Below are 23,399 nucleotides of genomic sequence, written 5' to 3' on the forward strand. Positions count from 1 at the left end.
TAAATGCGTAAGAATTAACTTGCAACCGAATTTCCCTTTGTCCATTTCAAAACTAAACCTTTGATAAGCAACTTTGTTTCTATCAACTTTTTTGTAAAAAACACCATCAAGCTTGTGCTCATTAAATATATATATGTATATATAAAAACATACAAAAAGTACAAGATAAATCACATTAAGAAACTTTTACAGTGTAATTGTCCTGGTTATTTTATTCTTAAGGGCCAATTTTTTTTTGTGCACAGAATCTCAATGTGACTGTTGTTCCAGAATTCAGCATCGTGCCACTGCACAGAATTCACGTTTCTGTGCAGTCCATTAAAAAAAAGCCAAAAACAAAACAAAAAAAACCAACACACCACAGGACAAAACATTCTTCTTAAATCAAATTCTATTTGTGAATTCAGCAAAATAATTTCTATAAAATAAAACAGCAAAATATTTAAATAGTATAGGGTGGGCTGTATCTGTTTTGCAGGGGTATTTGGTTTTTAGACAGGTTCCAAAAAAATTACACACATTCAAGTTACCAATTTTCATTTAAATACAGTATTTACTGATGCGGTTCTTGAAGTCTTTAAACAAATGTTTATTCTGGAACAGAGATACCTCAGAATTGTATTTGACTAACCAGTAGTTTCTTTTATAATTAAACCCTGCTTCTAATGTTAAGATTTCCTGTATAATGGATAAAGAGCTAAGACAATTCTCGCTTTCAAGTAGAACTGTGAACGAGCAGAAAACCAGCAAGTTAACTTGGTGCAGTGGCACTCACAAGTACTGTGTGATTTCGTTGACTTCCACTTCACTGGGATGCAGTAGAAGGAAAGTGTTAGAAGTTTATCTAATAAGCTCTACCAAAGAAACAAAACAAGCACACCAAATACAGTCTATTATGCTCCAGGCATCCTGGCATAGCAAATTTTTGCATATTTGTTTTAAATCTTTTAAATTCCTATTACTGAAAACTAAGTGTTCTTTATCCCACCCAGAGACAGAACTGTCAAACATCAGATGTGAGGAACATATGTGAAACTGAAAACCACTTGTTTGTCACATTTTCCCTCCCCATTTTATAGTCTAGGTGTAAGAAGAGAAAGTTCTGAGCAATGCAGTTGTCACACTGGGACAACTGCTGTCACCACTTTTTTTTTCCCCCCTCATTGGCTACACTAACTTGGTGTGAAGCCATGCTAAATGTTACAGCATAACTATAGCTTCAAAGTGATTAACCTAATACCAGAATGAAAAAGGCAATGAAAAAAGATCTAGAAACAATGTTACATCACCAATTTTCCACATCAACCAAATAATTAAAAGGTTACCAGCCATTACGTTGCTCATAGTAAAATCGACTCCAGTGGCAAAGAATTAACATGAAACTATTCTTGTGGTTGACATGGATAGGCTTTTTCGTAAAGGAGTTGATCCAACTGCCATGAGGCAGGCAACACTGGTTGCAGAGCGCAGCAGATATATCAAGATTTTTTTTTTGTTGGTTTTTTTTTTTTTGTAGATCTGTGAGTCTCATCAAGACAAAAAAAAAATGTTTCTTGCTCAAGAATTAACAGTCAAACATTAATATACTATATACACCTTTGCCATTTACACATTAGCATCAGGCCATTTATTACAAAACACTATACACTTTCCACTGCAGGCGGGTTATATATTGACAGCAATTTTCTGCAGATAAGACAGTGAATAGACTCTCCACTCCATGTTGATTAGGAATAGTTTTTCTAGTTTTAAATATTAGCCAGACACAGAGAAAGGTTGGACTGTAAGGCCTGGGTGCACAGTCTTGATGGAGCAAGTTAATTGATTATGTGCATTTCACTAATCTTTTGTCTGAGGCGGGGAAACTTCTTCACTGCCCTCATAATTTTCTTGTGCTCGTTGGCCAGTTCGCTGAGGGTTGTTCATATGATGTGCTGCTGGGCCAGTATACGGCTGTCCATGCACGTGGTTATTCTGCAATAAAGCATAAACATTTTAAAGGGACATTAAACTTATGGGCTGTTCCTGACTAATTTTTGTGTTTGCTCCTTTATATTCAGACCATTGAAAAGCATCTTCAAGCCCAACAATGAACTTCTCATGTAGCAGTATCTGTATGTACACGCACTACAGTTCCCTTCATTCCCCTGGATGACGCTTTTCACTTACCTTTTTAATTTACACTGAAGGAAAACAAACTTTCAACTTGTAAAGATAAAAGGATTTACTTGAAATAGTATTATCTGGTTTAGAAATAGCAATCTCAGCTTTTGAATAAGTTACATGCAAAGCAAAGGCAGCAAAAAAGAAAAAAAAGGAGATGGAAAGAGGCTGCCCATATGCTGTGGACATTAAACTGCACGTCTATCAAAAGTTTCAACCACCCTGAATTCTTTTCCTAAGTCAATGGAAAAAGCATACCTGTATCGAATTTTTGAGAGGAAAACTTTAATACTACAGAGTTGAATGAAATCTAGACCAATAGTTTTCTGCAGATGTTCTGCCCCAATTTAAAAAGTCATACACACATCTGGCAAAAGAAAACAACTCATCTATCTACCCCTTTGCAGAGTTTAACTAACTGTGGAGAAACCAGGAATACGAGGATTGTGTGTGTTAGTGAGAAATGCCATCTCTTGCAAGAAGGTGAACACATCAAACAGGTAATGGTGAGGTTACGGTATATGTCTGGATTCAGGAGCTCAGGAAGGAGTGGGAAAATCTGCATGACTTACCAGCTGCTCTGCTGAGAACATCAAGTAGGGGAAGCAAGATGGAGGGGAAAATGCATTTGGGCAGGAAAGGAAATTAAATTAGCAGATTTGGAATATATAAAATGAATTGGAACAAAAAAAGAAAAAAAAATCACAACTAAGTGGGGGATCTACTATTTTAGTCAATTTGGTAAGAAAACTGGTTATGATTTTTTTCAGATCTGTCTTTCCACCGAAAGATAGTAACAAAGCAACCATTTCACATAAAACCAGGTTCAGATTTTATATGTACTTAAGATTTAGAAATCAGTGTTCATAGCACAAATCATATGTAACAGCCACGTGGATTTTTCTGAAAGCCTTCCAATTACCCAAACTGAAATTCAGACCTTGAGGCTTGATTTTGTATTTAAAAACAAGAAAGCAACTCTCAAAATATTACCAACAGCAACAAATATGACATAATCAAATTCAGTCCACACTAGACTGTGATAGCATCTATCCTTCTACTCTTTCTATGGACAATTAATCCATGATCTGATAATATTAAAATTTTCATCTGAAGCTCTAATGGTGAAACTGTTGCTGGCAAAATGGAGGTGTATCTATATGTTTATCCCTGCAAGTGTGACAGTGGACAATAACATGCTTCTGGCTAGATGCCAGTAATTTAATTTACCATAAATGCTAAAAAAAGCTAACCTGGAACTCTGAATAAATGGTTCAACTATGAGCTTTTACCTGTTGATACTGGGAACCAGGTGAATGGGGATACAGTGGGGCATCTTCAGGTGGAGAAGATTCATGTTCATCTGGGGCATCAGGATCATCTGGTTCCTAAAGTTTGAAAAAACATTTTATTTACTTAGATAAGATGTGGTTATTTTATCCAGAGCCAATTCTACATCCAAATGATCCTTTCACTCATGCCTGAAAAATGGAAAAATCTCCACCCCACTGTGTCATCCACAGCTTGCACTGTACTACATAAAAATTCTCACTATCAACGTATTACTGGAAAAACAGACCCCTTCATAATCTACTTTAAATGGCCACTTTCAATTTTATACTGCTAATTCTCTAAGTGGTAGATGCCTACAGAAACAGTAATAAAAGTAAATGAACATAATGAAATTATGTAAATGAACCACAAAAATAGAAATCCAGATTTATAAAATTTGGTACCTCTATAATGGCCAGTAACTGTTACTAAGGTTCACAATTTATAGAAGCACTTTACTCAGATTTATTTATTTTTTTTCTTACAAGTCAAATGAATTCCTTACCTCCTCTGGACAGAGTTCACAAGCTTTTGCAAGAGTCATTCTAGCACTGTGTGATCTCTCTAGGAAGTAGCCATTTGATGTTTCGTTGCTTTGTATTGGTGGAGACCAATTATTATAGGTGTATTGGGGATTGCCAGTGTATGGTCTACGCTCAAGTTCATCTCCAAGCCATTCTACTGCCCACGTCCATTTTCTCTTCAAGTCCCCATTGCTCTGCAGGTGGAAAATTAACAATTCAGAATGGTTTTTTGTATTCTTCAAAATAGAAGGATTTTTCTCTTCCTATACATCAGCTATCAGAGAACAGACCACTAACGCACATTTTGCTGTTTAACAGACTCCCTGAAATATCCCTCTTTTGCACAAAGAAAACTTTGAATTTGAAATGAAATCTATGGATTTGCAGCTGCATCACAAAATCATGAGTCTGAATTTAACCGAATTGCTTTCAATCCTGTATACTGAGCTTCTGATACAGGAAGGTTCAACTGAGTTGTACTCAAAAGTCGTAATTTCTTCAAGGTGATGAAAACTTAAAAATGGTGGGGTATTTTTTGCAGGGCTTAGCTCATTGATTGATTGTTGTTTTTAACATAGAACTTGGAAAAAAAGCAGCAAGAAACAGAACAAAAGGTATCACCTGAAGGATCTGGTAGGCTACAGGACAGTTGCTGAAGAGAGCTACCATGCACTTTATGCACTGGTAAGCTCTTTTCTGATAATGGTTCTTAGAGCGCTGAATGGTGTCAAACAGCCCATCCCTGTCATCTGGGATTCCTTTAAGTGCATTGTGAATCCTACAAAAAAGAAAACCAAAATAAACCCCCAAAACTTCAAGAGTTAAAGAGTTTTAGTATTTAAATTAGTCAGTATCTACAATAATTAAACCTTTTTAATCTCAACTTTCAAAAGCCTTATTCTGTAGACATATAAAAGTTAGGTTTGAAACCAGATGAATATTTAATAGATTTAATATACTAAAGTTAAAATTCTCTTGAAATGTGATTGCATAGAGAACATTTATGTATTAAATACACTTTTGCCCCCAAGTTCACACTTTTTTCATGTCTTAGTATCACTGCTACGACTGACATGCTGCTGAGTCAGTCCAGGCTATCACTGGACTCTCTTGAATGAGATGTTTCTAAGAATCAATCTAAGCAGCTCACAGTAAATACCAATGAGTTCAGTCCAGGCTATCACTGGACTCTCTTGAATGAGATTGTTTCTAAGAACCAATCTAAGCACCTCACAGTAAATACCAATGAGTTTAGCCTAAATGGCACACTCTTGTATGTGAAAAATCTTGGGTTTATGGGACTAAGAAGTAAATTTCCGACTACTAAGGAAGGTCAAGGTGAAAAATTGTAGGTTTATCATAAAAACTGAGGTTTCTGAATTATCTCAAAAATTGAGATAAAAGTGAAAAAATGCTTTATTAATTTAATATAGATTTTGAACAGTCCTCTTGAAAGGATGAGCGCAAGAACCACTGGGGAAACAAGCTGTACAAAACATAATAATGATGAATTATAAGAAAGACAGGTACGTACTAACCTGTGAGTTTGCCAAGAGTCCTCAATTAAAAGGATTTGTAGAAGCAGATCCAAATAAGGACGAAGCTCATATGTATATGAATATGCAACCTTAAAAAGTAAAAGTGCAGAGAACGTAAGAAAGCATTCCTTGAAGCATGCAAATTACATGGTGCAACACAAGAATACAATTAATCTGAAGTGAACTTCACTGTAATTTAAATGATACCTCAAGATACGATGCCTACTTTTCTTTTTTTACGTTGATTGTGTCAGTCTTTCCAGGGGTTGTGGTTTTGTTGGGTTTTATTTGATTTTTCAATACAGGAAGTTTTGCAAAGGACAAAATGTTTTCTGATGAATTTTTAACACAACTAAAATGAAGCCCCAAGCATGTCCATGCTGAAGAAGCTACCTTAAAAATTATCTTTAGAAAAGCAAAATTACATAACAGTGTTTTTCCCTGATAGTGCTACTTTTAGATATTAGGTTCAAAGGTTATCCTAAAATGTAAAACACATGGCTAGCAAAGTATCAGTGAAGCGATTTTTATTCTGATTCTTTCAATTGCCAAACAAAAGGACATAGAAAAATGTCATGTTTACATGGGGGGGGTGGGGAGGAAGGGTGAATGTAAAGATGAGCAATAGTAAAGTTTTATGTGGTGTGGGAAAGTGTAAGTACTTTATAGAGATTGAAAAAGGAAAAAACAAGACAGTCCAAAAAGGCTTTCCTGAGTCTGAAGCCAAGCATGTTCTGCAGGCTTGTAACAAAGAACCTTATGAATGTACTTCAGCACAAAGGAGATCTTATAAAATTATTCTTATTTTCCACACAACATAACAAGCTCTTTTAGGGATAATGATGGAAAAGGCTGAGGAAATGACACTTTCACAACACATAAAGAGCACCTCAGCCTAGTTACTTTCCATCTTTAACACAGCGTTTCTAACTCAGAACAGGTTGACTGCTTTCCTAAACTTGTAAAATGACTTCCCATACTACTCCAAGTACTTAGTTATAGACCTAAGAGTGTAAATACTGACAAACGATGCCATCTTCAGAAAAGTTTATCAACCACCTGTTAATTATTTAACACAACATTTCTATATCTAAATACAGAATCATGTGCCGTACACATATGTATTCCCATCTTTCTCCTAGTTTTTTATTTTTACCTGCCAGAGAAGCTCACTGAGGACAGTTGAAGAGAACTGAGGATTCTCCCAACAGCAGAAACGAAGCAACTTGATGGTCTCTTCAGAGTTGCTGCAATCTTCAATAATTTTCTTCACATAACTAGTTCTCACAAACAAAATGTCTGTTACGTTCTGCTGAAGTGCCATTATAGGCTGAGATAAATTAGGATCACCATAAGGGTTGGCCAGTGGGGGATTACCTACAAGAGACAGTTACTACAGATGAAAAGGTACTGAAGCACTTTCAATGTAGACACAACAAAATATGAATTGGTGTAACTCAACAAAAAACAACAGATAGAGGAAGAAAAAACCACCAACCACACAACCCAGCTGATTTTCTTTGAAAGATACTGTGGTATGAAATAACTAAGTTTTCCAACTGTGAAGCTAGACACCTGCTGCCTGAGAGAGCTACTTCTCAGGCAAGATTATGCAGGGACAATCAAAGCAATACAGCTGAAGGCATGTTCATATGCAAGATGAGAAATTATGCAGTTTTCTTAGTAAAATCATCTCCTGAGTTTATCTGCTTTGCTGATTGTGTAACACAGCAAAAATCTATCATATTTTAGGACACAAGGTCTATTTGCTGCACAGGCAATGGGAAACAGTTCAGAGGAATATGTATGTCAGAACAGCCCTGTCTGAACCTCTAGAGTGCAGAGAACATACTCCTGAAACAATAATAAAAAAAAAAGTATCTTATTTAGTAAGCTTCATTTTTGTGAAAGGCAAGACGGCTGATTTGCTCCTGATGTTCCTAAATTTAACAGTGTTTTGAGTTATTGTTTGAAGATGCCCAAAAGTCCAAGACAGAACTTTTCTAGCTTAGTACGTTGAAGCAAAAAATAACTTTACTCTGCCAATAGCAATTATAATTAGTTACAATAATGTTCATACAAACTAAATATTTCAGTACGACATTATGAGTACAGTGAACATATTTTCATAGGTAGAATACCTTTCAAGTTAGTCTCGAATAGTGCACTGGAGACAAAACCAAATCAAAATTGCCAAATGGTTCTGAAGCTTATTATAGCACAGTAAAATTTTCAGTTTGTTAATCTTACAATAACATATTCTAGCCCCTACTGACTTCACAACCTGACACATCAAGTTGTAATGAGCTTGCCATTAAATAGCTTCTCTACAAATTCCCAATTAGGTTTTCTAGAATATGCTTAACAGAACATGTATATGCTAGGTATAAAGTCGATGTAGGCCAATATTCTGTCACTGTTTCTCAAAAATAATTGCACTACTGGGTATATTAATGCTTCATGCTATGGTCAATCAATTTCTAGCTGATCCTTTATCTGTTTTAAGTTAAAGTGCTGGCGTGCTGGCTTCTGTTTGTTGTCTTGAGTGCAAACAAGCACCAAATAATTTTTGAAAGCTATCCACAACAATGCAAGGTCTCTTTACTGATAAGCAGTATTAGCTGTTTTTAAAGCCTGCTCTAGTGTTTCTCCTGTACAGATTACTTTTGTACTGGTAACATGAAAGTGATCTATTATTTCATTTCCTATTCAGAATCAAAAGATCTTTATGCAGTTCTTTAAAATGAGCTTAAACTATTCTAAAATCATTAGTATTTTATAATCAATAAAATAGTACTTTACTACTTGGTTGTCTTCCTGTATCTTTAAGGAATAAGCCAAGAAGCATAAGCTACAGAACAGATTTCCGTCTTGTGCATTAGTACAGCAAATGTTTTGCTGTATTATAAAAAAGTTTTGCTATGTATAAAAAAGTTTTGCTAATGACAAAGAGTTTGGTCATTATATAAAAGGAGCTGCTGAACATGAAAGGCAAATATTTTCCCAGCTAATCCATTTTACACATAATAGCTAAATATGCACAAAAGACATTTACAGATATGTTCAATTAACCTACGGAAACCTTAACATTCACTATACCATTGATAGAAGACTGCATCCGTGATGACACATTGCAACAACGGATCAGTTGCGACACAACAGTGTACAGCTTCCCCAATTCAGCATACTGGTATTTAATTGGAGGACCTGGACCTTCATCCAGAGCCACAAGCATGAAGGTTGCAGGAACACTTAATTTCAGAAGTTGTGTCTTCTCTGCTACACCTTTACAGGGGTGGGGAGAGAAAAGAAAAACAAGATGTATCTTATTTGTTTACATGATAAAACCCTGCAACTGAAAAGTAATTTATCATAATCATCATTTATGTTTTCTGAGGAAAAAAATACATCAGCAAAGATGCACAAGAAAATTATGTTCAGTTGAAATATCACACTGAAGGAGAGTTGTAAATGACTACGATTTGTTAACTGTGCTCATGAGCACTTTAGTAACTAACATTTATATTAATAGCAAAGCCTCAGAGAAGTCTTTTGGACAAAGAATTAACCTTATATTTGCAAGGCCCAGGACAGGATGAACAACCCCACAGTACATTTTGTTATTTTTCCATCACATCCTAGATACTTCAATTACAAATTTAAGACATTTCCAACTGTGCCATACTATGCAGTAAGTGTAAGGGTGACAAATCAATTTAAGACAAGACATAAAAGCAAATGAGAAAGCCTCCAAAACCAGCCAAAAACCTAACCAAAATATCCAAACCATACAGCTAGTTTCATTCCAAGAACACCTTGCATGTACTACATTAAGTACTTACTTAAATTTGGTATGTCCCTTCTGATCTTGTATTCTGTTTCTCAATTAGGTAGAACTAATGATTTTTCATACATATCCAAGTTTTTTCTTATTCTGAAATACAACTGGGCCTTACCTACCATCTCTCTGATAAGGAGGAATCTAAGCACTCTTTTATAGGATCTTTCTGATCATTAGATAGTTCTGCGGTTATATCCTTTGTATAACTGATCTCTCACTTGTTCTGATGTGAACAATATATTAATTTCTCAAACTATCAGACAACTTAATCTTTTTCACAGAACATGAGGTGGTGCAGGAATGATGCATTTGTTGATTTTGCTGAATCAACACCCTACACGCGTAGAGAAGCCTTCAGGTAACAGTAGTAAGACAAGCACAACTGCTTAATAATTTCATGCTTTATCTTTGCAGGTAGATAATGATCAGACCCACAAATATAATTTAGTTACTCTTTTCCATCTGGCTTCTGAGTGCTTTCCTAGTCAGAAGCTTCAACTGCACTCACTGACTATGAAAACCTAGTGAAGGAAAAAAGGCAAGTTAGAAGATCTCTCTTCTCTGTAATTAAATCCATTATATCCACTTTGGGGGTCATAACAGACCTCTGGCTGACAGAGAATGCTTTGGCAGATGAAGTATATGAAAGCAACACGTATTATGAGTGAAATCATGTTAATTTAATTTCCTAGATTAATTTTACAGGTAGGAAATTAAATTACTTTGAAACTGTCTACCCACACAAAATAGCTTCCAGAGGAGTGAATGAGAGAGTGTGTGTGTCACTGAATTCTATGTAGAAATACTGAAATAACTCCCATCTGGACTAATGCATATGCTTAATACTTTAGCCACAAAGTAATATAACAGAAATTCATATTTATAACTTGTCTGTATGAGCTGATAACCAGTAACGGCTGAGCTGCTCAGTATTATGGGCATTCTGTAAAATTTCCAAGGGAACTGGATCTTCTAGTTTCATACCCTTTTACATAAAAGGATTAAAATACCTTGTATTAGAATATGAGGAGAGTGTAATAGACTACCACTATGGAAGAATATCATGTCTTGTTTAGAACTTGCTTAAGAGGACGATGCTTTGTCACTTAAGCTACCATGTGTGAAAGAGAAACGGGCCTCCAATAGAAGACACTAGTATCTGGGGAAAGTAAGAATGTAGAACTCTGTGACTTATCACTAGGTATGAAACTGTGACTACCCTCATCAACCTGAGAGCAAAACCAACCCTTTATTCATTTGACATTTATTCATACGATGTCTATGGTAAAAGCATTCTGCAAGCAATGATGTCTAAGAACATATACAGACTGACCTATTTCCTCAGCCTCCCAGAGAGTCTTTAACAGGAAGAGAGATACTGAATCGGTGTTCTGTATTCATAGCTATGAGCTTCAAAAGTGAACTGAAGAAATTAATATTGAAAGGACACAGTAGGAATATATAGATAAAGCACAACCATCCCTATCAACATTTTCATAAAGGAAAACCATGCATCTCTCTCTTTTTTTATCTTCACCAACTTCTTCAGGCTCAAGCCAGTTGAGAGCCCCACATGCTTCTGGGGTCTCATGACCCCCTGTGAATGAGCCCTGAACAAAGCATCATCTCTCTCGCCATTTTTTCACCACCACACCCTCCCAGATGGACACTGCCTTATTCCTCCAACCTTATCGTGTTCATCTTCCAAGTATGCTAGGAAGACTCAAACCCCAAACTCCAAACTGGAGGAACACAGATGCTCTGGTGACCATTTATATGACACTTAATCATACCAACCTGCCTGAGGCTGAAAAACTGGATTCTCCTGCTGTTACTTGTGTGACTGGATTATTAATAAAAACCAGTTTATTACAGTGTCATCAGCAAAGATCTGTGTAATTTCCTTACCAAGATTGGCATACATCACGAACAGATTGAAATACTGTTGCAAATGGCGCCCATGTTCAGATACTTCCCTTCTTAGAAGATTTAGTACCGCTCTCAGCAAATGATCACTTAAACTCAAGTTATCATAAGCCTAAAAGAAAAAAGAAAAAAAGGTTTTCATATTCACAGCTGAACCTATCAAATCTTTATTTTGTTTATACTTTTTACTATGGCAGAAAACAGAACTGGTTAAAAGGTACGGAATTCATACAAGCTCCAAAATACTAGCAGCTGGTTAGTCTTCTGCATCTCACACAGACAGACATAGAGAAATGACTGCCATCACTAAATACCATGCAGGACCAAGAAATTATGCAAATACAGAAGCTTTTAATTGAGCTTTCTCTCTAATTGCAGCTAGGCTTAAATACTCCAAAAAGCATATGTAGTTCCACTGTGAACTTCACAGAGTAAGACAGACAACCAAATCACCTTTACAAGTGTATCTCTAATACCTTGTGAAACAAACACTGTCAAAGCATATGTAGCTTTAACTTAATACAAATTCTTTTGCTGCATACAATAGCGAAAAACATTCTGAGAAGGGGAACAGTACAAATAAAAAGTGTCTTGCTGTGGACATTAAAAATACGACAAAGCAAATGCCGCAAAAGGTTGATATTTAAATTTTAATACAGTACAAATCTCCCCCACACCCACTGTTATGACAAGTACTACATGAAGGTTACTGGGGGTTTTGGTGTCGGTGGTTCGGGTTTTTTTTGTTTGTTTTGTGTTTTTTTGTCAGTTTTAGGTGTATAAAATTAGTCAAAGTTTTCAACAATTTCAATGTTGCAGGATACAGGAAGAAAACTCGGGGAACTTCTGCGTGCTTTCATAGGGTTTGGTTTTTTTTTTTTTTTTGGTTTGCGGGGTTTTGTTTGTTTGGCTGGTTTTTGTTTTGTTTTGCTTTAGGGTGTTTCCATTTGGTTTGAATTCTAGATGAAAAACAAGGGTTCACTCCATTCACATTATTTTACTATAAGCCACTGCTTTTATTTTGCAGATTTCACATGTGCAACCCAACTCAAAATTCTCACTACTTACTTTTCACAGAGATTTACAAATGAGGTGCAAAACGGACTGTACAGATTTCCTGTCAACACTGATGTATCTAATCCAGAATTTACATTAAATGGTTTTTAAAGTTTTTCATTAGAAAATTAAATACCTGACTGGAAGGTCCAGGAGAGGCAAAAGGTGAAGGACATGGCCCATCTTGCAATGAAAAATGTGCAATAAATACTATAAGTTTTGCAAATGCACCCCTCACTTCTGCACTAGGGCATTCCAGAAGATACTCAGAGAAGCGGTTTGAAACATTAAAAAGGACATTGTGTGCAAACCAAAAGCGTACATTCTTGCTGTGACGAAGAAGGATGCATAATGCATCATACCTGAAATAGAAGATGATGCAACTGAGAGATTACGACCACATGTAGACATTGACGAATTTTGGCAGACATATTCTTTTGCAGAATTTGAAGAAAATACATAATATTAAGGGTGATCCCCAAACACATTTTCTCACAAAAACAATCAGATAAACTATAGTTCCTATAGTGATATTAGCTATCACAAATTAAAAACATCCTTCGATTAAAAACCTAACATTTAACTGTAGCACTTTACTTCTGTCACCCATAGGAACTAAGACAGGATGATGATCCCCTAATAGTAAAATAACTGTTCCAGAGAGGCTCTTGTGTGACTCTGTCCTCTTATCTGCAGCAATATTTGAACTTCTCTTGACATCTTAAAATAACAGGAGTAACTTAGCTACTCTGCAAGTTGCTCTCTCTAATAAGAGAAAAACTCAAGGTATATATTTGCCATGTATTACACAACTGCTTATTAGTAGTAGGTAAACTACTGGTCATCATGAAGATCATGTAAAGACTAGTAAGCTATTGGTCATCATGAAGATGTGGTGCTATAAGTAAGATGGTATTGTTTGTTATATTACAGATTTGAATTACAGGCCCTGTAGCAATATATATAAAGCACTCTGCTAACAGTCTAGAATACTATTACATACATGTTTCAGAAACCAAATATAAATAACAAGCTACAAAAATGGGTTGAAAAGAGCTTTGTCTAAAACTTCCCAAACCATGAACAAACCACTCTGATTTAGTCAGAACATATAGCCTATTAGTTCTGCACTAGTAATAGACTCTAATCCTTTATTCTTAAAAAAACAGATAAAAGGTAGATTTAGGCTCTGTTTGAAAATGAATTTTGAAGCTGCTCAGCTCAGCAGCTTATTTTAAAGCTGTTTCTCCCCTATATTTTCTGTTCACATTTCCCCCACTTTTCATATGCACCCTGACCACGCATCTGGGGAGGAGGGGAAAATGAGACAGACCACTAACACCTTTTATTGTCAAATGCATATAACTGGGATTTTAACAGACATCCAACTTTCAAAACTAATTGCTCTTAAAAGACAAAATACCAATCACTCGCAGGGCCACGGACTATTTTCTTCGTATGAAATCCTGTGGTAAAGAGAAATCTAGCAGCGAGCTGAATACTAATCATAGTTATTTCTTCTGCTTCAGGCAACAGATGATCTTGTCCTAAAGAAAAATCAAAATACTGACATGTAGACAAAGTAAAAGCAGTGTACTTTTACCAATTTAACTGATTCCAGATTACTGTTTTGTCTTGACATCATCTTCCAATTTTAACCAGAAACCTGGATCAAAACAGCCTCTAACTTCTATAATGTATCATTTGAAAATGTAAGCTTTAAAACAGGCACCTGGGAGGCTAACCAGTGTTTGATTTTTAGAAATTCAGCATCTCACCTTAGAGAACTGTCTTCAGCGGAACACTGCACAAACTGCAATATTTTAATATGACTTAGTGCATTAATTGAGTCACAGTTGATAGTTTATCAAAGTATTATTTGCTAAATATTCTGGGATGTATCACTGATGAACAACTCAGCAACAGATGTTTAACTGCAGAAGTCTGGATGGACAGAGTATTCAAAGCAGATCACTCAAAATTTCACTGGCAGACAAATTGTTAACAACACAAATAAAGTTTCCTTCAAGAAATTAATCCATAATTACCACACTAACATACTAACCTGGAGGAGGATTTAAGTAGACACTATTACAAGTAAGCAACTTCTTTATGAACTGGAAATATTCTAGGCTGTACTGCATACGATTATGCATGAATTGCACGTTCTGCTTCCGTACACTTCGTTCAATGGCTGATGGCATTTTAATCTGATGGGGTTTAATGGTGATAGAGAGTTCTGAAATATATTTTATTAGTTCATTGTCTTTGTCTATTGTGTCCATACGTTCATAAAAAAGAATATAAGCATTCCACCACCTCTTCTGGCGTCTGTAGGACATACGCTTCATCATGTGATCGAATACTTCTCCCATGTATTCTCCACCAAAACACTGATTTTTCATTTCTTCATCATCATCCATTTTACACTCTGTCACATCTCCATCATCAAATTTATACCACCGATTCTTCTCACCATCTCCACCATTCCTCTGGATAATGTAGGAGTAATAATGTCCACCACTGGCCTGGCCACTGTGTACAAGTACACCAACAAGCCTGTATTTTGTGCTCCCAGAGTGCTCATTTTCGGACTGCTCATTTTGTATTATCTGATTTTCAGGATTTACATCATCTCCTTCCAGTTTAGCTACACCTGCCACTGTGTAAGGCTCCATGTCCAGCTCTCGTGGAAATTCAAAATAGTCATTGAACTTGATTGCACATTCCCTTTCCCAGTCATAATCAAATCTTTTCAACTGGATTGCAAGAACTGGAGGCAACTTCTTAATCAACAAGCGTTTCACTGTATCGACCTAGAAAAGGACATGAATAGTTATCAGCTCTTAAGTTTCCATTCACATACTCCTAGCAACAACTGAATTCAGTAATTAAAGGATTTTATTTTCCCTGAACATGAACTAAGACTAACCTTAGTACAGCTGTAACATCACAGTTGTATGCAACTGTAATATGTAAGGAATCATTACCTTTTTGTTGCATTTTTCACAATGATATGCATTTGCTCCTTCCAATAAATCTCCTTTGACGTACTGTTCCAAAGAATCAAGAAGGTTTTGGTGATTTCTTATATCTACATTCAGAGTTGTGAAGGATTCCTCGCATTCGTACCTACCAATGAACAGACAAGTGTAAAAGAAAGGTAGTAACATGCTCAACTTTTACGTTTTACAGTTGCTACACAGCACCTTTCTACAAAAGTTTTATTCAGCACTTGATGTCAACTTCTGGCAAAAGTAGCTAAGAAGTAAAAAAAGAACTCTTTTTTTATTGCAGTCTTCCTACAATTACCTTACAGTATCTGCCACTGTACTTTTTGATCTGCATTAATTATAGTTATTTTATGAACATCATAGAAATTACCTGTATGCCTCAAATTCACTGAAAAGATCATGGAAATTAAATCTTCTGGCACATCTTGTTTTTAATGCAGTTTAAGTAGCATGACAGACTCTTGGCTAACTTAAGCTAGTAGAGAAGCACAGACAGCAAAGTAGAGTATTTTTTCCAATCACTTCACGTATTCTTGACTGACTGAATTTAATTTATTGTGTTATGACACAACCTTTAAACAACTGCCTAGCAATGAAACAGCAGTGCTTGAGACAAAACCAGTTAAAACATCTTGGAAATGTTTTTGGTTGGTTGGGTTTTGTGGGTGTTTTTGGTTTGTTTGTTTGTTTTTGGTCGGTTTTTTTTTTTTTTTTTAAGGCTAAAGAAGTGATAAATAAACTTTAAAAGTTGCATCTATTCCAACATAACCCTGCAGGGCTTGTTTCTCAGATATGCAATCACGCATATAAAGGGTTCTGTAACAGTGAATAAATTAATATTTAGAAACACTTCAACCAAAACAGCATTATTCATTCATCTATGAGATAACTTACAAATTCAGAAAGGCTTTGTCATACCCCAAATCCAATGGTTTAGTTTGTCATCAGTTCTGTCCTCCCTAAACTATCAGGGTAAAATTTTTATTAAGAAGTACAGTTACACAAATCCAGCAGAATTCTGTAACGATAGATAATATTTGTCTATCATGTAAGAATCAGAGAGGATCTGAAAGATGTCGTGAACAGTAAGAAGGCCAACTGTTAGTGATACAAAACACGATTACAAAAAAAGCCAACTGCTGAAAAAAAACAAGTCCATCATTAGGCCATCTTGAACCTTGCACATAATTTTAATCATCCACCTCAAGAAGGACAGAAGAAAGTCTAGAAGTACAACTGTACAATGCCTAGTTCTATTCCTCCAGAAAGCATTTGTCATTGATCACCATCATCAAGATGGTGCACCAAAGAACTTCAGTCTCATTCGATACAGGTGGTTTTTTACATACCCTGTATGAAGCTGAACTTCAATGTTCACATTTTAAGTTATTTAAACATACAGCAAAAACCTTAAGATAAACTTTTTTTACACTATTATCCCTAGTTACAGCTTATATAGTGAGTATGAACAGGGTTTCACTCATTGGAATTAAAGATTCATACTTGGGTCAGCATTATCCACACACTGTGGAAGACAGAAGCCAGCAACAGCTGTTTCCTATGGCTTAAAACTTTATACACTGCATGGTCCCGAAACTGTTTTCACTCTTAACATGGAAAAACTGTATCTTTTCCTCTGCTGATCAATACACAACACTTCACATAGAACTGTTAAGTAGAAGCAATAATCAAGTATTTCAAAGCACCTGAAGCCAAATCAATGTAGAAAAATCAATGCTGTAGAAAAAACAACATACCGAATTCTATTAGCTTAAAAAATCCCCAACAAAACAACAAACCAAACCAACACCAAAACCACACAAAGTACCTACTCTTGGCTCTTTACTCATTTTCATAAGGCTAAAAACACAGGCTGCTTTTCCTGGAAGAAGAATCTTAAAACACTTACCGATGTGGGCATCCTTGACAAATCTTCTGATCAGCAAAGGACCCTCCTAGAACTTTACTTAACATTGCTGGATGGCCCAAAGCTTTTAAAGCTTCATCTAAACTGTCCACTAAGGAATTAAAAAATTCTAAAGCATCATGTTGTTCACGTAGATTTACAGGTTCACCCCAAAGTCTGAAAACAAAAGCACATTCTTGTCAAATATTTTTGGGTTTGTTCCCCAACAATTTATTAAAAAAAAAAAACCCAAACACTATTCACACTATTCATCCCTCTTTCTTACTGACCAAGACTATTTGCTGGTTTGTGATGTAGGATACCACCTCTTACACTGTCCCTGACACTTACTGATAAGTAAAAGCAAGCTTTTGTGTATAACATCATAGCTAATTCACTCTTAATATCAAGCTCAAGAACTACTATAATTCCAAATAACCATCTTGCTGTAAGCTTTAGTTTTTCAAGAGACTTCTACAGAATGGTAGAAAGGTAGGATAACAGATGCAAGGCTGAACAAGTTCTGCTAATTTACACTTAATATCCCTGTCATTTCTTCTATTACAGCTAGTTTTGTGGCATTTCAGTGGCCCAGTGAACAGACATCAATACTAAATCTTCTATTTACCTAAATTGTTTCCAAAACCCTCTTGGTACATAGTACTGTAGCCTGGAAGCCGCTAAATGACCAAAAATTACTTGGAGATGTCTCAGAACTCCAATATTGTACTCTTTTCTATCTTCTGTTTTACTCAATGCTGGTTTGTCTTCATACTGATGTGGATAACCAAACACATCATCTCTTGGGTCAACATTGCTCTGAAAAGCAGAAGAAAATTTGTGCTATTAATTTTGATACATAGCTGTCTTATAGCCAGTTGTATCCCTTGTTTAATTTAACCATCTAAAGCGCTTCATATTCTCATCTGAAGAAACAAGTGTCTTGGTATGCATTAACGGAGTTCTGTTGGCAGAATTAGTGTATGGTGCTGTCAAGTGAAAATCCATGAGGAGGAAGTCTGCAAACCCTGCTACCTGAATCTTTTGAACTGCCTCTCTGGCAGTGAGCCTATTCAAATAAGAAACATTACGCCACTGCCCCCACTGCCAGCAGTGGAAAGAAAAGTGATAAGAAACCTGAATTTGTTATAACCTTTTCCTAAAAAAGAATTCTATTTCAAAGATAAGCAAGTTCTGAATAATTAAATTTACCTCATTGTCCTGCTTTTCGTCCCCAGACATGTCATCATCTACATCACTGCCTGTGCCTTCAATTGCAAGAATCCCATTCCTGATGGCTGGAATCATGTACAGCTGCTGAATGACAGAATTCATGTAACAAGTGGCACCAGCATTTTTTAGCCCTACAAATCCCTTTGGTGGTCGAGGCCCAACAGGTGGTAGATATTCCCATTCTGTGAGCGCTTCACAAGCTAGAAGAAAATAGCAGAATGTGATTAGAAACAATTTTATTATAAAAGAATCAGAATATCAATGCAATACAAAGGGCAGTTGCACAATATTAGTACTAGTCTGTATCACCCTGCAATTCAGTAAAGCAAACGTTTCACTGGACAACTTAATTGCTAAAATAAACACAACTTCTATGATCAGTATTTCTATCTGTAATCCTACCATTAAACTATTTTACCAATTGCATAACTCAAAAGGTAGCCAGACAAAAATTCAGTCTATTTTTGTATCAAACAGAAGTCTTCTCTCAATACCAGCAAGTTTCTTAGCTGAAGAACTCAGCTGAATGAATCTAGAGTGTACAGCCAATTTATAATGCCTTTCACAAATGTGTAATGTTTTTAAAATCGGAAAATTTCACGTATGCCTCACTTTCCCTTGCCAGGATAGGAAACAGTGTTAGATAATGCTATTTATATGACCTTGTGACAGATTTTTTTTTTTTTCCCTCCTGATTCTTCTCCCTCAGACCTCTCACATCTCTTCCTAGTACATTTACAATCACAGGTTTACTACATTAACCTTTTGTTCTGTGGTTTTAACACAAAAATAATACGAGATCATGCACGTTTGCAAGCAAGCTATATTTGGTATATGACACACAGAGCATGCACAGTTCATACATGTGTTCCCTTTTCTGTCTCATACCATGGAGAACTGGTGTTCTACTGTGCTTACCAAATAACTGAGTGCAAGGAAATGCCATAAAATCTTTCTAATTGTGAGGTGATAGGAAACAATTCCCAAGAGAAAAGGATGAAGAAAAAAGGATGAGGCAGGGGGATAAACCATAAAGCTGCCCTTTTCATTTATTCATTTGAGATGGAACTGGACAGGGAGATTGAAAAAACCTCAGATAACTCAGTGATACCACCAACTGGGTAAGTGGCACTGCCATTCTGAGAGGTAGTGGACAATTCCCACTATGGGAAACTCTTTGTAGTTGCTTATAATTTTGCTAAACTCTAAAAGTTTAAATATATTTCAATCATAGAATGGCTTGGGTTGGAAGGGACTTTCAAGATCACCCAGTTCCAACCCCCGCCATGGGTAGGGACATCTTCCACTAGACCAGGTTGCTCAAAGTCCTGTCCAACCTTGAACGCTTCCAGGGATGGAGTAGTCACAAGTCCTCTGGGCAACCTGTTCCAGTGCCTCACCACCCTCACAGTAAAGAACTTCCTTCCTATCTAAATCTACCCTCTTTCAGTTTAAAATCATTGGCCCCTGTTCTGTCACTACAGGCCATAATAAAAAGTCTCTCCACCTTTCTTATAAACTCCCCCTAAGTACTGAAAAGCTGATCTCCCCAGATCCTTCTCTTTCGCAGCTGAACAACCCCAACACTCCAAGCCTTTCTTCCCAGACAAACTTGGTTTTGCTTGTTTTCAATTGTTCCACTCACCTCTTCCCCCTCTCCCTATCTTTCCTTCTCTTTTCCCTGTCAATATTACAGCCAAAATAGTTACTTATCCCATTTAGGGCTGCAGAAAATACTCTTTTCATTCATTTCTTAAGAAAGAAGTAAGTCTTACATGCTTTTTATTGGTAACAAAAATCTATGTTAAGTATGAGCCCTTTGTCACCCTTGTAAGTATTAGCCTGCTTCATTTGAATACCAGATTTTGAAACACTTAATATTTGCAAGTTTCTGTACATACTGCAATTGCTATAATCTTTCTCCAGTGAGGAGAAAGTTGTTTTGAGTGCAGAGCTGTGCTGAGACAAGGCCAGAACCGAGAGCACAAACGTCGGAGGAAGGACCACAACAAGCAGAGAGTAAGTACAGAACTAAACAGGACAGTGGACCTGTGTCTGTGTCTGGACAACGATGACAAATTAAGTGAGCAACCAAGAGACTGGCACTAAAACTAAGCCAAAGATACCTGATGAGTTTCTGGGATTGGTTAGGCAGAGCCTGAAATGATGAGGCAAAAGTAGAAGATACAGACAGAATGAGGTTCCTGGGAGCTGGCACAGACAAAGGGGAGTAGCCAGGTCGGGGTAGGTGGGGGTCTGACTGTAAGTGACTGGGTCTGGAACTTGGATGCAACTGTGTAATGCAAGTCAGTACATTTACCGCATAAAGAAGAAAAGAGAAAGGCTACACTGACAAACTTTTCTAGATTTTTGACAGCTTGATGTTGCAACATTAAAGCAGCCACAAACATACCACAAACTAAAACATTTAGCATCTAGTTCAGTTGACAATATAAACAAAACCTAGGCATAATATATACATTAAAAAGTAGAAAACAGATAATTAAAAATATTACATACTAGTGATTGCTGTACCTATGTAATACATTTCAGTCAACGTGTCTACTATCTGTTTGAGATTTCGTACACATCCAACTGCTAATGCAACCAGTAGCTCAAACCCAGCGTTAATAGTAGCTGGTGAACTACAGACTGGTATAGCCTGCTCAGCAGGCAATTCTCCATTTCTCATGTACTGTAGATAAACATTTGATGCTGGAAAGATGAAATCATCTATCAACTCCTGCAGGGAAAAAAAAAACAAACAACAAAACAAGGAAAATAAATCACCTGTTACTTTATAAATTTGTATTAGTAACAGAGTAAGTATTATTATGTAAATGAATGTCTGAGAAACAGAGTAGTACTTAAAACACTCGAGTTAAAATTGAGACCAACGCCATCATAAGCTTTTAAATTTAGAACAGAATAACTCCATTTTAATGTGGTTCCCTGAAAAACCACCCCCCACTACAAGCTAAAAATACATCTGTTATTTTTCTTGATTGGTAAAATTTTTGTTTTGTCCAACCAATATTATCTACAAAGCTCTTTACCAATTACTGTTGGAAAAAACAACATTCCTGCTGTATAATATCAGAGGTACAAAGAAGACATGACTGTTGAAAGAGACACTCAGACATCATGCATTCATTCAAACCTGCCATAAACGTTAACAGCACTAATTAGGAACATGTGACGAAAAGACAATACAGGGGTAATGAGAGAAAACAGTCCTGTACAGGACCATCCTGTATCTAGCTCACTATCCCTGTGTGATGTTTGCTCTTGGGATAACAGTTCACAAGGTCACAGCGACTCCATATGCCATGGTTCCAAAGAATGAGAATGTTAAGTGCTCTTATGAATGAAACATGTATTTTAAAAAAAATTTTAAACCCCGACTGGAAGCCCTTTTCAAATACTTAAACTGAGATCTTTTATGGTTACAGACCACAAGACGCAAGGCTTGTTTTTACCTCTTTGTATTTAACACCCTCCCCAAATATCATCAAAAAACTCCATACATCAAAAAGTTTGAACCTACTTTAATGAGATTTGCACCTCCTTTTTCACAACCAATATGGTATTTCTTTTCAGGTGTCTGGAATGCTAACAACTCTTTTGTTACTCCAAGGTGACCCTCTAAGATAGTTTCTTCGACACCAGTTTCCCCTGTTCTTTTCACTTCATCCTGTAATTCAAGCTAAAGTTAGCATAATATATATACACTTAACAAGCGTAAAACTTATTTCACATCAAAGTAGTAAAAAAATGATTATTAGAAATAAATTGATCCTGAAACTTACCCTAATCCTCTTAAGCCAGTCAATTTCATTATTGAGAAGAACTTCAGCATTGGGTACGTTAATATTACTGTTGTAAGCATAGTTAAGAAGATGTCTTAAGAGAGTGAAGTAGTCTCCAGAATGCTTAGCTCGCTCTCTTGCAGTACTCTATGTAAACAAAAAACAAATAATATGCAATTCAAACATGCTTCTACTTAAGAGTGCAACCCTAACAGAAGCCTAACTCTACTGAAGCCTTTACCTCTAAAAACTTACCCCTAGGACAGTAAACAGCAGGGTAATGAAGAAAAGGAGAGGTCTCTGCCCCATGCAACACCTGGTAGCCATTAAAAAGAATTGCTCCTGTGCCATCTGACGAACAGTTCTGAAAAATCATTTAACAGAAGCATTAAACTCAACCTTCCGATCCAAACAGGATATTAAAAGAAAAAAATAAAAAATATTTGTGCTTATCTGCTCGATGCCAAACTCTATAATTGCACATAATGTAAGAAATGGGAATGCTTTAATTATTGTCCATTCATCATATTGTTTCGCCTTGCAGTGGAATTTTATATAATTTGAATTACTATTACAAAACCTGTTCCACAAATCAAATATTTAAAGGTGAAAAGACATTTATTAGCAGCTAACCACTACACAACTGCCACCAAATACTGCATAATGCAACAAGCAATATGCAACCCTAAATAATTCTTTTGTGTTTTTTTTTAATTTTCAAGCACCAGCTGTGCCTGAAAGACACACTAGAACTGCCCTAGTAAAACTGCTCTTACGTATTACTTTGGCAGCCTGCTCAGCATCTGAAGTGATCAAAATTTATCATTAGTAAGAAATCAGAAAAGATGACCCCCTGAAAATTCAAGAGGCTAGAATTAAAAGACATTTTCCATCTATAAACTTAATCTAAGCACTGGCATAATATAGGAACAGATAAGCCTGAGGAAAAAAAGTAATTTAAGGCAAACCCTATTCTTTCCAGTTGCAAGACTGCCTCAGCATTGTATCTTGTGAAAATTCAGAAACAGCTCTGCTTGTGTGGGGAGAGAACACAAAT

General features: G+C 36.2%; 1 protein-coding gene across 2 annotated transcripts in view; it reads right to left on the minus strand.

The window, feature by feature from the left end:
* Positions 1 to 373: 373 nt before the first annotated feature.
* Positions 374 to 23,399, minus strand: part of USP9X (ubiquitin specific peptidase 9 X-linked) — a 100,009-nt gene continuing 76,983 nt past the window's right edge. The window contains exons 27-45 of one of the 2 annotated variants that reach the window (XM_062626053.1): positions 22,598 to 22,706; positions 22,343 to 22,489; positions 22,081 to 22,227; positions 21,069 to 21,276; positions 18,513 to 18,733; positions 17,929 to 18,119; positions 17,304 to 17,477; positions 15,371 to 15,512; positions 14,446 to 15,196; positions 13,804 to 13,927; positions 12,517 to 12,742; positions 11,307 to 11,436; positions 8,657 to 8,842; positions 6,714 to 6,934; positions 5,558 to 5,646; positions 4,641 to 4,797; positions 4,001 to 4,213; positions 3,456 to 3,551; positions 374 to 1,974 (exon numbers count right to left, since the gene is read on the minus strand). In XM_062626053.1, coding sequence (XP_062482037.1) covers positions 1,840 to 1,974; positions 3,456 to 3,551; positions 4,001 to 4,213; positions 4,641 to 4,797; positions 5,558 to 5,646; positions 6,714 to 6,934; positions 8,657 to 8,842; positions 11,307 to 11,436; positions 12,517 to 12,742; positions 13,804 to 13,927; positions 14,446 to 15,196; positions 15,371 to 15,512; positions 17,304 to 17,477; positions 17,929 to 18,119; positions 18,513 to 18,733; positions 21,069 to 21,276; positions 22,081 to 22,227; positions 22,343 to 22,489; positions 22,598 to 22,706 — 3,667 coding nt within the window. In that variant the 3' untranslated portion in view covers positions 374 to 1,839. Of the gene's footprint in view, positions 1,975 to 3,455; positions 3,552 to 4,000; positions 4,214 to 4,640; positions 4,798 to 5,557; positions 5,647 to 6,713; positions 6,935 to 8,656; positions 8,843 to 11,306; positions 11,437 to 12,516; positions 12,743 to 13,803; positions 13,928 to 14,445; positions 15,197 to 15,370; positions 15,513 to 17,303; positions 17,478 to 17,928; positions 18,120 to 18,512; positions 18,734 to 21,053; positions 21,277 to 22,080; positions 22,228 to 22,342; positions 22,490 to 22,597; positions 22,707 to 23,399 lie in introns of both variants that reach the window. The other variant, XM_062626052.1, reaches the window with a different exon arrangement.

This window comes from Pezoporus occidentalis, unplaced genomic scaffold, assembly GCF_034315485.1.
Source record: "Pezoporus occidentalis ecotype Australia unplaced genomic scaffold, CSIRO_AGI_Poc_V1 ctg288, whole genome shotgun sequence".
Classification (NCBI taxonomy): domain Eukaryota; kingdom Metazoa; phylum Chordata; class Aves; order Psittaciformes; family Psittacidae; genus Pezoporus; species Pezoporus occidentalis.